This window comes from Lottia gigantea (genome assembly GCF_000327385.1).
Source record: "Lottia gigantea unplaced genomic scaffold LOTGIsca_248, whole genome shotgun sequence".
Lineage (NCBI taxonomy): Eukaryota > Metazoa > Mollusca > Gastropoda > Lottiidae > Lottia > Lottia gigantea.
Window position 1 is genome coordinate 6,755 of NW_008708743.1, and position 16,964 is coordinate 23,718.

The window sequence follows — 16,964 nt, forward strand, 5'->3', positions numbered from 1 at the left end:
GAGATTTACACAGACGTCGTTCAGTATTGCTAGAAAATTTCAAACTTTGTTTCATAGATTCGTTTTGTAATTTTACTGTAGCCTGTAAACATTTGAGTCTTGTCTATTTCCTAATATTTTCGGATCTGAAAATTATTTTGCTTTTTATTCTTTGAAATTTAAAAAATAAAGCTAGGACTGGAGATTTCTAAATGCCAATCTAATTTCTTCCTCTCTCCAGTGCTGAGGTTTTGTGATGCGAAAACAGGTGTATTCCCAGAATTACAAAACTAATTCATCAAGTCTACTGATGGTTGGTTGGTAGATGACAAGTTAACGTTCGCTTCCAGCGGACGCTGATATCACAAACTAGGTAGTTGTTGGTAGTTGTTGGTAGTTGTTGATAGTTCAAGTCCACTGAAATTGACATGCCTTTTTCTTGGATGTTCCAAATTGACTGGTCATCAGGTTAGGTCAAAAGGTTATTTGGATGAATTTTCAAGAGTGGCTAGTGGCTACATTAAAAAATAGAATTGATTAAAAATCAGAAGAAAAGTTTGGTCTAATTGTAATTAGTCTGAGGCAAAATGATGCCTGAATCAAATCTTAAAGAATATATACTTACATCCACCTGTCTGTTTCAGATAGTTCTCTAAATTATCACAATCTATTTTAGTTCTACAAAATAACAACGCTTTGTCCATTTTATGTTCATCTATAGCCTTTATAGTGTATTCCCCTTTCAATATCTTTATAGCTTCTGAGTAGGTTTCTGAAATTAAATTGTAAAATAAAATGTAGGAAATCATTAGAGTTTACTAAGTTTACAGTTTCTTAAATCAAAATTGTAAGATCAATTTTTCTAATGAAAGTGTAATTTGTATTTCTCAGATTTCTAAATAAAACTGGCCTTGTTTTGTTTCAGCTTTTTCTTTGCATGTAAAGCCCAACGTACACAACTGAATTATCGCCGAGAAACATTGTTCGTGACAATAGTCTGTTGTGGGGATAAGCAAAAAGCATGTTTTTTGTTTCAAGAAAAATTTGTTTGAATTTGGAACACATCTTTCCGAAACAAATATTTCAAGTTTGCTGTGTGCGTTAAATAAAAACATTTTTACGAAACATTACTGTCCTCAACCAATCAACATTTATAATATCTCGTCATGTGATATAAAATTATATTTGAACCTTGTGGTCACGTGACACAGGAATGTGGCATACACAATGTTTTTTTTGAACCATGTCCATTGTAAACTGCTTTTGAAAGTTTGAACATGTAACACGTTTTCAAGGGACAAAATCTGTCGTCTGCACCTAGCTTAACAAATCAGCATACACAATGCATCTTTTGAGCAATGTCCATCGTGTGCAGCTAATGAAAACTTGACACATAATGTTTTTTGTTTCTAAGGGACAAAATATGACATCTGCATCTGACATCTGCATCTGACTTTATTGAACAAGCAATCATTGTGCGAACCGTTTTAGTATGTGCAGGAAAGGCATAAAACCATAACACTAACAAGTAGATTTGCATTTTAATAAAATAAGACAACTTTCCATTTAAATATCTCCATAAACATTAATATATCTGTTATGTTCCTAAGAATTGACCATCAACTCAATACATTTGGGAACTTTTTATGATCAATTGGATATGAATTAATAAGGTTCTATGAATTTATGGATATAACTTTTTATCATGTGAATTGAGTAAGTAAAGGTTTGGTTTCATTATTTCACCTGATTTGAATTTATATTTCATTTTTACCCAAATATTATTTCATATTATCACTTAAATCTATCTTTTTTGCCAAAATTTTCAAATTATTTTCATGAATATTTCATATCTTTATAAATTCAAATAAAATGGTGTCAGCTCGTCTATCAATTTCTTAATAATGTGTCACTTTGACGCTAGGGGCGGCATCCTTTCGAAAAAAAAAAGCTTGCCGGGCAAGGTAATATATGCCAACTGGCAGCTTTGACTTTAAAATTAAAATATTTGATAGTACAGTAACAATTACCAGTATGAAACATTCAGACTATAGTTGTACACTTCTTTCAACCTTTTTTTTAAAGATAATTGACAGTATTACCAAATACTGTCAAAGTATAGCAAGAATTTTGCCTGGGAGCAAATGATTGGGAGCACAATATTGAATACTTTTTCCAGAACAAGGGCAATAACTGATATTAAATATTTTCTAATTTTTCTTTTCTAGCCTTCGAGTTGTGTTTCATCCAAGCCACTTGATGCTCTTTCCTCTGACCTGCATGACTAACATGGATGTATCAGTTTGAAACATAATGACACAGTAGGGAGATCAAAAGGAATACAATAGTTATAGCATGATATATTATAATATGTTTCAATTTAACATACTAATTCATCTTTACCATACAATAGTAGAAATGACAATATGTCAGAAAATCAGAAACTACATAATAAATGCCATAATGTATATCATTTAAACTAGGAAAATGATACATTTTAAAGGATAACAGTCATACAAATCATTTTACACAAACTGTCATTTTCTAGTCTTATTGACACAAAAAAATACCCATATTTTCCACTATTAAGTTTGAAATGACATGGGTAAAAATAATTTGCCAGACACATTATAATTTACCATAAAATCAACTGTATTTTACAAGCTTGAGTGCTTGTAGCTGATAATAAACTATGTCTAGATATGCCTTTTTTCTTCTATTTTTGATTAAATAATCAATTTCATGAATAGAAAAATCAAAAGAAATGAAAGAAAAGTGAGTATGATCTTCCATTTGTTAATGTCAAGTAAAAGGTGGCTGTGAGTTTCGATATCGATTGACATGTGAAAGTCCAAAGAACTCGAAAAGTTATCTTCTCTCATATTTCCAGTAAACCTAGTTGTAAGTGGGTATAGATAATCTGGGAAAGATCAATGCCAAGAGGTTTGGCCAAGGACCAGCTGGTAAACAGGATCCTTGACTGTGAACCTAGGATGTTATCTTTGTAAAATAAAGTTGCTTCTTTCTTTCTTTTCTGTCTTACTCATAAAAAAACTATTTAGAATTCAACATTTTTACATATAATACGTAAAATTCAACAAGCCAAATGTACATCCCTTATATTTACAATTATCTCCTCTGCTTATTTCAGTACTTAACAAACATACAAATTTTATCAAACATTTTAGATAAATGATCAATCAGGCAATAAAACTAACTCACAGTTCCTGCTTGAACTGAAATTATCAAGTCAAGTATTTGAAGAAATTTATGCATTAAAACTAAAAAACATCTCTATATCCATTAAATATTTTATTATTACTGCATCATCATCACACACTTTTCCCTACAGATTTACGAGAAGAAACAAAACTACTCAAATCTTTTGTAATATCGTTCTGCTTCTAAACAAAATTATTGCCATTTTTTGTGTCAATTTCCTGCTTGTTGTCATTAAATTTATAGGAATATCCAAAGCTGTGTTTACATTTCCTAAGAATATGCAATTAAAGGAATACTACCTCTTAGAATGGACATATAATTTAATGACTCAAACTTGGATCAAGTGCCATGACAACAGAATAGATAATATATTTATTAAACTAAATAATTATTGAAAAACGCTTCTAAGCCTGTTTCAAAATTGCTAAGTTTAATTTATCTTAGATTTATTAGATTATAGAGAGATTCTGTTGCATAGTTATGACACCAAATAAGTCCAATAATGAACAAACCCTGGTGACGAAAAAAAAAAAAAACCAAAAAAAACCTGCACCTGCAAAGGTGTGGAAAATCCCCATTTTTTGCAGCTTTCTTTTTCTAACCTTAAACCAGCTGACATCTGTCAAAATATTCCAACTGCCTGAATAGCGACATGTATGTTCTATGTATACATGCTCTTTAATATTACAAAATGTGCATACTTTGCTTTAATCATTTTCAATTTCATTGAAATCATATTTCTTAGAATACCTTTTGTTTTTGAAATAGATGAATCTCATATTATACTTAATGTTTTAAGGGATTATTTGGTAAAATATAAAGTGTCTTATAAAAGAAAGCAATATTCAAATGTAGATTACATGTCTTTTTTCAAGTTGAACACTGATAAAATACTAGAAATGTACAAAAATTGTGTAATTCTTTCAAAATTACTTTTAACTAGGAATTTCACTTTCTCTGTCATTTCTATATATGGCAAAAAAACTGATTAGCTTAGCTACAAAAATTCTGTTTCCCAGACTAAGGTACGATTGGTCATATGGATGGTGAACCTGTCCCATTAACTTATCTGAAAGTTGTAACTACCGCATATTTCCATGTATAATGCGCAGGTTTTTACCCTGCAAAGGGATACACACATTAGGGGTGCGCACTCTACATGGTTAAATAATTTTTGAGTTTTTTCCCCTTCGAAAATACTACCGAAAAAAATTGTGCCGGTAATTTTCTAACCCCTAAACCATATTTGTTATTCTTTTTTAGAAAACTACTGGCAAGTACTTAACTTATCTTGATTTGTAACAAAAAATTAAAGTGACCTTGATAAAAGGCATCTGCCCTCATTAAACCTGATACCATTAGGTACAGGTAATCCAAGAATCCGTTGCCAAGATGTTTATAAAAAGGACTAGCTGATGCAACTGAAAAAACAGAAATCATTTTCCTGAAATTTTCCCCTATATTAAAGATATCCATTTCTTTATACATTTGCTTAACCAGTTGATAAATCTCAATATCAGCCATCTTTGACAATTTTCAGCAATTTAGTCTAAGATCTGGTCTATTTTAGAATTTAACAAAATCATCCTTAATTGCACATATTTAGACTTCTATCATTTTTTCAGTTATTGAATGCAAGAATGTTTATTCTGCTCTGACAACACCTTAATCTGGAGGGAATTCAGTTTTGCAGGAGCACTAGGTGTCTAAAAATGATTTAGAAAACATTTAGATGACTATATATCTTTATTGCATTTCAAATAATCTTTTGTTAAGAGACACGGTTAAATTCCATGTGCACATTTCTTGTCTGTGATTCTCGCAACTGACAAATGACATTTGACTGTAAAACAAACCATTAGAGCAGGCTTGTGCAACCCCTACGACCCACGGGCCAACTGCGCCTCGAGATAAGATTTCGTGCGGCCCGCTGTGCCATGTAAAATTTGAGGGAAAGGTGACCCGCAAGCAAATACTTCGTTTGCTCTTGTCACGGTTGGCATGGCCTGCAGTTTGCCTCGCCTAATCTGGTATCGAAACCCATTATATCCGCACTGTTATATCAAAGGATGACGTCAAAATGAATCTAACCAATTAAATCGTTAACGATTTTACGTCAAATATGTTTGTTAATTAGTAATGCACATTGAAATACGTTATTGAATATATGACTTGCATGTTTCTCATTGTTAATCCCATGATTCATTGATTGTTGATTACGTGGCCCACAGCCTACTCACATTTCACAAATGTGGCCTGGCATTGCGGAAACGCTGCACAGGCCTGCATTAGAGCATTAATTTTTCTTTACGTGATGTCATTTGCATGGTAACATGGAACAAATGGTGCTTGAGGGTTCTAATCTCGATCGGTGTATGAATAAGTCATCATAATTCAAGTCGACTCAGCTGTAGATTATATACTAAAAAATTATGATGCTGAAAATCAATATGTTTCAAAACACTACCCATTTAAAAAGAATTCCAAGGAAATTCCTACTTGAGCACAAACTTAAACATCTGAAGAGTCAAATTGTCTTCTAGACATAATTAACAACGACTACTGCGGAGGTGAAAGGCACGAGATGGCACTTCAGCAATCCGGCATATATTGTATGAATCTTGAGGACAAACATATAAGCATGTATATGTACAGCATTTCATAGTCCACAGTCCACAATCAAAATGATAGGCAGACAAGAATCTAATAACTATGGATTTTTGAAAGTAAACAAATTCTATGCCAGTGATACTAGAATTCTTGTGACCCACACTATGTCATGTATTAGAATTCTCAATAAAATCAGTAGTAAATAGTTATGTCACATGCTGTCTGAGTACTAGATTCTGTCTTTAGAGAGAATAATTCATGAAACAATAAACCCTATAGTTTGTCGGAATGCCAATAAGGCTATGACCGCAGTTCCAGCTAGTTGACTCTTAAAGAGTTGATATAAACAGACATGAAAATAGATTGGATAGCCAAACAAAATGTAGATAAAATTCACTTGTCTAGTAGTCTACCAATCTCTTCAATTTTGATAGACAAATTCTTATTGTAAATTTTCTTTTATCATACTCAATCAGTTTGTCATCAAATTGGTTGATTACAGTTAATCGCAGTGGCGGTGCCAACCTTCCGATACTTGGGGTACAAATAGAGGCCAGTCTGATTTAATGGGGGACAACTATCAAGGTTCAATTCAAAATCTGGCAGCTCTATGAGAGCGCTATAGGCACAAGCTTCCCATAAAGTGTCTTAAAGGGTTCTTCCCATGAACATTTTTGAAAATAAAATTGATTTGGTACATTCTGACACTTACTTTTGGGTGAAAATCATATTAAAATGTCTAATTTTGTTAGAAAAGAAATGGTGGTACAAACACCCTGGTACTCCTACTGGTGCTGCCACTGGTTGATGGACAAATAGTTCTGTCAATCACCAATGTTCATAGTCAGAACTGAATTTTTTCAATCATCCATAAGTTAAAAACTTTACACTGAGTTACATTGCATATTTAAAATAATATTTTTATCATTGTCTAGGAAGCAGAGATAAAACTAAATGTTATGATAAATTTAAAAATCCCGCTGTCCAGGAAAAATATTATAAGAAAATGAACTTCATTACACTGGTCTTACTTCTTGTTTTGACATTTTTGCCTATTTATGTTCAAGTATTGGTCAATTAGTTTTCACAACATTAACTGTTTGTAGGTTTTGATAATTGGAATAAATATAAAAACATTTAATTTTCCCTGTAGGAGACAATAAACATGATTATTGGTTGAAACCAGATGTATTATGACATTTATCTTTCTGTTTCAAACAGAAAAAGAAGCAATAAAAGTAAGAAAATCCAATTAAGAAATTTTTACTATATCAACATGACAAATTCGTTTCCAGAACTTTATAAATTGGACTTCCTCTTTGTAAGAGTTCATTTCAAGAATTGAAATCTGCGTTTAATTAGTTTATACTTTTCTGCTCTGTAATGTGTTATGAAGATTAACTTCACCATGCAGTGTGCAATAAGATGAACCTTGCACAACATATTTAAATAGTCTTCAGAAGTACTAGAACTGTACAAAAATTGCATAATTCCTTCAAAAATATCTCAAACTTGGAATTTCTTTTCCTATTTCTATAAATGTCTTTTATCAAGAACAGACGACTCGTCTTTTTAACATTCAAACGTGGATAATTCTGGACACACTTGGATTTGAAGACTCAATTTTTGATACCATTACTGATTGGCCTGACTACATAATGCCTGTTTCTGATACTAAGGTATGATTGGTCAAAAAATGGCGCACCTATCCCTTAAATCATGATCTTGTCCAAAGAATGACAAAATTGAGAGAAATAGTTGTATAATACTGGACTCCTATAACGAGAAGTACCATCAGATCTTTCGAAAAGAGTAAGCATGTTCTGCTTTGTGCATGACACCCACAACGACTATATAGGTCAACATCATGAGATACAATAATTTCAAAATCAGCCAAGATGCAAGAAACCAATTTGTCCATTTGCTCTCTATAACAAACATAAAATTTCCTAGGTGAATCTTAAAATCTATGTGTCAAGCAACCATACTTAAGCAATTTCAAAGTCAAAATTCTAACTATAGCTAGAAAGTCTTCAAAAATCGAACAATCCTTGGCATAGCAGATGAGTTGTTATACATAGACGCCACGAGCTGGTGACAGTTACTACACATGAATCGAAAATTAACAATAGGAAAATTAAAATTGTCTTCCTCACTTAGTAATTGCAACTAAGTTAAATTTGATTAAATCTACTTAATCTACAAACATTTTATGAATAAACAAATATACAATGGACAAAACATCCCTCAAAGCGAATATGAACATTGGCTTGATGCTATCAGCGCATCAAATACACATAAAAAGTTTATAATACTTCTTTACAATACCAGTAAAAATATTAGCATATGACAAGTTGTGAACTGAAGATTGGTAAAAATTGTTTGATCTAAAATGAGTCATCATCCTAGCAATATAAAAAAAATGTTATATGTATGTTCAAAATCAAAGTCAATGGAGTAATAATAGGTTAAAATCGTACAGCCCCAAAGAAAGTTTGAAGTCAATATAAGATGTTTCTATCAATTGGCCAATTCTGAAAATTCATTTGTCTTATAAAGAGCAAATACTTAAGATGTAAAAAAGTGACATTTGATTAAAGAATGTTTATTTCAATTGAGTTTACCAGAATAAAAATCTCATTAGATGTGGAAAGATTGTAAAAGTCTATAAAAAAGGAAATAGTTAACAAGTGCCTGTCTTCAGAATATCACAAAGTCAAATAGTTATATCATTCTCAGACATGTTTCACAACTGTTCTGTTTTCCTTTTACATAAATTTCAAATGTAATCTCACAACCTACTGTATGTTAAGGCATCATATAAGTTTTAACAACCAAACAGATAAGGCCAATAGAAAAGCACCATCATTACTATAGCAGTAGTTCTATTGTCACTTGCCACTCTATAGTGGATTTAATAAGTCCTAGACTCTGGGAGTTGACTGATTCAATGGCCATTTACAGATGTTGGTCAAAAATTATCAGACGAAAGGTATGATTTATCTCAATTAAGGTAAGACACAGAAATATTCTTTTTATTATGTAATGTTTCACTCAACAAATTACAAACAGTTTGATATTGTAACAGATTAAAGGTTTCTAAGTATTTTGAAGGCCATGCTTTGCCATGATTTCGGGGGTTGATTTGTGTCTTGAATGTATGTAAATATTTTCAGAAATACTAGAACTGTACAAAAATCGCATAATTCTGTCAAATAAACCTCAAAACAAGAAATTTCTCTTTTTATTTGTTTCGTTTACAAGCTTATCTTCTCTCTGAAAAATTACGTTATCTGATGTTAATCTTGTTAATATACATCCAGACGTCTTTCGTCACAGTTGTGCGTAGACGAAATGAGACTGGAAGATCGAGGCTACTGTGCTATAAACCGTTCTTTAAAATGAGACAGTCGTCATTTTAACTTTCAAACATGGATAATTGCGGATACACATGGCTTAAAGGCTCAATAGCTGTGAATATAATAACTGATTAGCTTAGCTCAACAATTCCAGTTTCTAAGATTAAAGCACAATTGACCTCCAAAAATAGAAAAAAAACATTCCTTTTAACTTATTTATTATCAGTAATCAGAAAGGTTTCTATAGTTCATTTTTAACAATTTGTCAACTAAATGTAAATTGCACCAGTGCTGACAAACTAAAAATTGAGTCTAAAAACAATGGCATCAATTCATGATTTGTCAATTTCTGGGATTTTCCATTGGGTTTAACCTTTCTGAATTAAAAACAATTTCACCAAATTCATCCAAATCAATAAAATATTAAGCCTTCTATAATATTTTCGAGTTCGAAATCAAATGTGTTTTCAACAGGTTCACTAATTCATATTAAATATTTTGTCATTTCTTTCAATTTTCAATATGTTTCATGCTGATTTGATGAAAAAACAATTTCAATAAGTTTCATCAAAATCTGTCAATAATTGTGCTATCTGGAGTGCTTACAATCTACTTTAAAGAACAAGGGCAATAACTCATATCAAACGCTTCGTACATTCTAAATCTGCCCCTTGTAGTTTTGGTACCAAAAAAAAACACTAACCCATCATTTTTATGGTCTCAAAATAAATCTGGAATTATTTTTGTTATTGTCCAGATCAGACAGATTGGGAGAAAGTAGCCAATTAGCTTATAGTTACCTCAGGACGGATAAGGCAAAAGGTAGTGGATGATGGTGCTCACCATCCATGTCATCTTTCTTTCAGAATCAAACCAATGAATTTAATAGTATTTAACAATCTGATTGGGGTTATCTTGTGATTTGGTCAAGTTTTATGCATGTCATGTGGTTGTTTTCAGTCAAATGGAAATGTCCCTAACGATGTACGTTATCTTGAGAGATTGCATTATTATTATCAGAGGGTAGATGAAAATTAGATTAGGAGAATTGAGCAAGGTGTTACAAATCATCCAATGAAATCACTCAATAAAGATATTATCATTATATTTTCATTGGTAAAGCACAGCTGTCAACCTGGCACTAATTGCCAGACACATCATGGGATACAGTTCAAATATCCTGAAATCACCAGCTTGTAACGAAAATCAATTTCAACCTGGAGTGTCATTTAGTATCATATTAGGATTCACAGCAGTCACTCAGCTAAGGGTGTATTACTTGATCTACCAAATTGCTTCCTAGTTAGTGAGCTAGCCATTTTGTCATTTAAACACAATATTAAATCAAATTAAAAACATCTAATCTAACAGATACAATAATAACTGACAACTTGACTTCATTTCTTTTAAAATGAATTGTACACTACTTGACCAGGTTGTTAAAATATGAGAAGATATTAAGAGAACTTTTCTAAACCTCTTACAAACCTGAATTAAATACTCCAGAAACGTTGTATGATCTACTTAATGGTTTCAATACTTTCTGCATGCTTTGACTTTTTAGAACTTTACATATACATTGGTTCAGTACAAGATACAGATATAGAATTTGTATAATAAACTTGACTTTCACAACTGTAGATAATAAACTTTTTCATAACGTTAGGCCTACATTATACATTGACTTTTTTTGTAATAAACTTGATTTTCATAACAGTTAATAAATTTGACTTTTTCATACTAAACTCGACTTTCATAGCAGTACATAATTAACTGTGACTTTTTCATACTAACTTTTTCACAACAGCAGACTACAAAATAAACTTGACTTCCATATGCTTACTATTCTGGTAGGATACTTTTAATTGGTGAATGTTCACAAAATGAGAATGACAAAAGGGAAAGATGAATAAATAGGTAACATAATAACCTTGGTACATTTCAACATGCTGTCTGAAGCAATGAAAAGAAAGTTCAAATGTAAGCCACTCTGGAATTAGTTATCCAGATCTCTGAAATTGTTTTCAGAATTATGTCATTGTACAGAGGGACTGAAGAAGGAATTGATGCCATGTACATATTGAATTTGAACTTATTTCTCTGGAAATTGATCTTGGTCTTGTTTATATAACTCACTTATTATAGAACTCTTATTTCCATTATATCTATAAATATTATTTTGTATTATTTTGTAGATTCTATGGAAGATTACATCTAGTAATTGGATTTCCAAAGATCTTATTATTATTCTCACAATCTAATAGATTAGCGGAACCAGGTGTCCAAATGTATATAAATTCAAAACAAATTCCTTGAATAAGGCTTTGGAGGAAATGTGTCCTTCTTAAAGGGACAGTTGTGCCACTTTTGGGGTTAATTTGGGTCTTCAGAATTACTAGAAATGAAAGAAAATCGCATAATTCATTTTTCTTTATATCACAGAGTATCTTAAAATGACGAGTCATCATTTAATCAAGGATAATTCTGGACAAACATGGATTTGAAGACAGTGAGCTGTGAACACTATTACTCAACTTAGCTAAAATATTCCAGTTTCTGAGACTAAGGTATTATTGGTCAAAAAAAGGCGCATCTGCCCCTTTAAAATGAAAAATGTCATAAAGACATCCTTGATAGCCACTTAATCTATAGTAAAAATAAAAATTTTATGAAGCACAGATTGACAAGATTGATGCTGACAAGGGTCTGACAATAATTAATCACATCAGTCTTAGAGCTGATATTTGTACCTAATCCCCTGTCTGTATAGTGTTATAAATATTCATCATTATACCTCCTTATTTCATCAGAACACTACAGACATAGGTAACAGATTATATCATAGCAGAATACCTAATTTCAGAAGATGTACAACTTACAGAAATAATCATATAAAGAGTTATACATATACCACTTACAATAGAAAGATGTACATGTACCACTAAGAGGGATAATCATTTAAAGAGTTATACATATACCACTTACAATAGAAAGATGTACATGTACCACTAAGAGGGACAATCATTTAAAGAGTTGTACAAATACCACTAACAAATATATATTGTTGCATATGTACCACTTAAATAGATAGTTGTACATGTACCACTTACAGGGATAATCATTAAAAGAGTTAAACATACCACCTACTTACAGGGATAATCATTTAAAGAGTTGTTCAATACAAAATAGTTGTACATGTACCAAATACAGAGATAATCATTTTCAATGATGTGTATATACCACTTTTAATTGATAGTTGTACAAATACCACTTAAAGGGATAATCAGTTCATAAAAAGTTGTACATACCACCTACACTTACAGAGATCATCATATAAAGAGATATACATATGCCACATACAATGGAAAGTTGTACATGTACCACTAAGAGGGATAATCATTTAACAAGTTGTACAAATACCACTTACACTAACAGAGATAATCATTTTCAGTGATGTTTATATACCACTTTATAGAGTTGTATCATTTATCAATATGTATCATTTAGAAAGATGTATTATTTAAAAGGACTACCACTTACAGAAATATTTAAATAATTTCATTTGTAGGGATAATCATTTTGTTTATATTTAGAGGGATATATCATTTAAATGGATTACCTTTTGATTTGTTGATTTGTTGGTTGGTATATTATCACTTCCACTTCCAGCAGAAGCTGATATGGCAAACTTTAGTAAGAGAAATATCTTTTGAAAGGATTATCTTTGAAGGAAATGTATCGTTTGAAGGGATTCCCGTTGAAAGAAATGCACATTTTGTAGGAATTACCCTTTAAAGAGACATATCCTTTGAAGGGGATTACTGTATAAGGACATATTACAAGCATTTTTTTGAAGGATAATTATCTTATGGTTTATATTATGTACATTGTATCAATTTGTCAATATCATTTAACTGGAAGATTTTCAGACTTAATATTCTGATCTTTAATATACGAGAGTTTATGAGGCAGTGGCTCAATTAGATTTTGACAATTTATTATAGTGGTTGAATTAGTTTTTGATGATTTTGTACTAGTTAAATTGATTAACCTGTTATGCAATCAATTGGTTATAGCACAGTATAATCTGTTATGAAAAATTTTACTGACAATTTGTTCTACTGGTAAACTTTGGTTTTGACAATGTGTTATGTTAACAATTGTTGTAGCCCACATATAATCTCATCAAGTTATACTGACAATTTGTTTTACTGGTAGAATTTACTTATTTGTTATGCAAACAATTTGTTATAATAAATATACAGCATAATCTGTTATGCATGACAAGTTCTATTGACAATTTGTTATACTGGTAAACTTTGGTTTTGATATAATGTGTTATGCTATGTTATCTGTTATGCCTGACAATTTGTTATACATGACAATATGAGATATACACGTCATGTATTTTAAAACTTTTTAATTAACAACAATATGATATACAAATAACCTTTAATACTCTTTAATAGGCATATTTACACTTAATATAACATTTTCAACTTTCAAAAAAACAGGATTACAATGAATAAAGTGGAAAGTTTCTTGACATGTCACCTTGACCTCTTGGAGTAAATATGGAATCAATTTATTACATCATTAAGAAAAATTTTAATCTAAGAAACTCTCGAAGAAGTAAAATTCTCTATAATTGAAATTACCCAAGAGATCTAGAATGATGAATGAAGAGGGAGTACTTAATGATGAATTCTTATAAAGATATAATTTAGAATTAAGTGTACAGAAAGCTGTTATTAATGCCAATCAATGTAACATGTTCAAAGGGTAGCTAGTTATATAAGTGCTTTGAATACAGATTGCATGCATGCCAAATATGTTGAGTTAAGCAGCTTAAAGCATGGCTTAAGTTATGACATGTGTATTATTTTTAAAGCTCTCAAACATGATTTTTCCCAGTTAAAATTAAAAGGATTCATCAAAAACATTCTGAACTTAAAAACTTTTTGTGACCCACACGAATAAGGAAAGCCTACAAAGCAAGGTTATCACATTTTTTCCATAAAAAATTCAAGATTACCTGGATATAAAGACTATCATCTAAAAATAGATGTGTTTAAAGGAGCAGTATGCAAAATTTATATTATTAAAAATTATACATGAAAAGATTTCTAACATATGCTATTTACTTCTATTTATACACTTGATAAACCTGAAGATATTTTAAAATAGGTGATTAAAAATAGGGTACTAATTGATTAATTAAATGGTTTTTAATTTAAATCTTTAAACTTGTATTGGTGTATTCATACTATGAACAAAAATCAGACTTTTCCTTTAATAGTTTGTTTTCTGTTAATATTTTGTCCCCATACTTTCTGAGACAGGACTCACTCAACTAATTCATTTGCCATCTCTTCTCATGTTAAAACACGAAATTCAACCTTTACAACTTTTTCCAGACATTTCGTTGAAAGCTTTCCAATATGTCGAATGAAAGCCTGACCAATCCTTAATGTCTCCTAAAAAATTCAATATATGATGACCATGAAAATTTTGAGCTATTAAAATTGAAAGTAGACTACTACCGGTTATACTCATCAGCTTGAGTTTGGCAGTTCACAAAACGACATTTTAGAATTAGCCTTCCACCTTTAAGTCTCTTATGATCATGCCAATCTTAAAGATAATGCAATTTCAGACATCAAATTCCAAATCTAGACCAAAAATTACTGAAAAATAGGTATGCAAAAACCCAAAAAGGGAGAGCGAAAGAAAATTTATAGAAATAACCTTGACTACATTCTAAGATACATTCGTATACAATCATTTGCATAAAATGTTTTAGTGGAGTAAGTCCATATAAAACTCAGTTCCAAATGGTTTAATATTTCATTCAAAACTTTCCGTGTGTAGAACTTCCTCATGATACAAGATCTGATAACTTTATTTCCCTTTTTCCTGTCAAAGTGCCAACTAGTGCCAGTAAGCTAGTTTAAAAAGAAGTAGTTTCCAGTGCAGTTTATCGTTGCAGGTTATTAATATAGTTGTAAATAGTTGAAATACCATTGTCATCCGTAATTGTATAGATGATGCAAGAGACAGGATACTGTACCTTGTCTATTAGAACTTATATCAGCACTCTTTAACAATAGATAGGCACTCATATAATAGCTTATCTTATACATACACATGTTTCGGATAAACAACCCATGACCATTTCACACCATGTAGAAGGAAAGATGAAATAGAGTTCAGCAATTGAACAACCATGCTGAGGGAGTTTTACTTTTCTTAAAGAGACAAAGTGAAGGTAGAAAATCTGTCTTAAAAACTATACTTATCATCTTACCAAATAACTACTATTAATTTTAAAATCATATTTTGTTTGCTGATAGTTAGATGAAGTAGTACTTTATCTGCCACCAACACTTACAACTTGTGACCTCAAGCCTTTTTTTTTTTATTTCCGTCATTATTTTGGTCTCAGAATAGTTTATTGAAAATTACTGAAACATTGTAAATTAGTCTAATTGCTTATCAAACCACTTATATCTTCAGACAAAATACAACCTCAAATAAAGAGAGCAAAACTTATCCCATTCCCCACAAAAATGGACGAATATTCTAAAACATGCTTGTATAATAGCTAACGAATACAACTGCCAGATACGTTGATTTAGTCAATTATTATGGTTTAAACAGAAGTTATACACGGTATATTTACAAATTGAAATAATGATTCAGAAACAAGCAGAGCTTACAAATTCGTCTCGGCTGTATTCATTATAGAAACATTGAGTGGATATAAGTCAAATAATATAATAATAATATACATTATATAATATAAATCATTGATGTAGAAAGTAAATAATGTTATTGCCTGGACCTATTCACTGGTATGATTGATGTGCATTTCAATTATAGATTTAAAATGAAGGGTGTCAGGTCATGCAACACAGACTGTTAAGCCTGAAAACGTTTCGACATGATGATGAAATTATGAACTGTTTTAAGTATGTTGGAATTGTTTTTTGCTGAAGGATAATTTTTTTTCCAAATAAAAGAGATGTAATAGTTTTGCTCTAGAGGAAGAAGGTGAATAGTTTGATTTCATATAAGAGTATATGACAGTAGAGAAGATAGTGTTCAGAGTTTTCAAAAGGATGTCCACGTGAGTAGAAAGGGTTGTTAGATATGTACATGAAGAGTTTGTGAGTGTTAAGGACTTTTGTCAATTATTATAATCATTATAGCTATAAAGTTATACAATAGTATAAAACATTTTATATATCTGATAGCTACATTTCTACTATATCACTTTTATACACCCACATTATAATGTAGTTGTATATTGTTGTCACCCCCGTCCATCTGACGGTCCGGTGCATGATGCAAGGGGCATTATGAATTTAACTAAAAAACTAAATTGAGCATGAGAAAACTCTTGTGACCCTAGGTGGCTCAAAATGGTGGAGCGTACCAAAAAAATTCTGATTCAATTTCTCAGATAGTCTAACCTTTAAAATTCATTCTAAGCAATATATCAACCTAGAAGAAATTTTACAATAAATTCTTGGCATATTGAAACCTTGAATTTCAAAAAAGCGAGAAGATAACCTCATCTATTTTCAAACTTGTCATACATCATGATTAAACTTCTTTTGTTTTTATTTTTCATATAAAATCAATACTGTGATAGGAAATTCTTATAAGAACTTGCATTTTTCATAAATTTAAAATGACTTTTTCTTATTGATTGATTCTTACATTACAGACATACACCAATAGTAACTCTCTCATTCTTCTGTAAAAGATCCCTACAGAGTTGGAAATTGA

The 16,964-nt window shown here is 31.0% G+C and overlaps 1 protein-coding gene across 1 annotated transcript; it reads right to left on the reverse strand.

Annotated features, from left to right (window-relative positions):
• Positions 1–283: 283 nt before the first annotated feature.
• Positions 284–5,490, reverse strand: LOTGIDRAFT_175156 (hypothetical protein; the record flags this gene model as incomplete). Its single annotated transcript, XM_009055509.1, has 4 exons — positions 284–396; positions 605–751; positions 4,521–4,622; positions 5,442–5,490. The coding sequence occupies 4 exons, from the start codon at positions 5,488–5,490 to the stop codon at positions 284–286; spliced, it is 411 nt and encodes a 136-aa protein (XP_009053757.1).
• Positions 5,491–16,964: the final 11,474 nt, after the last annotated feature.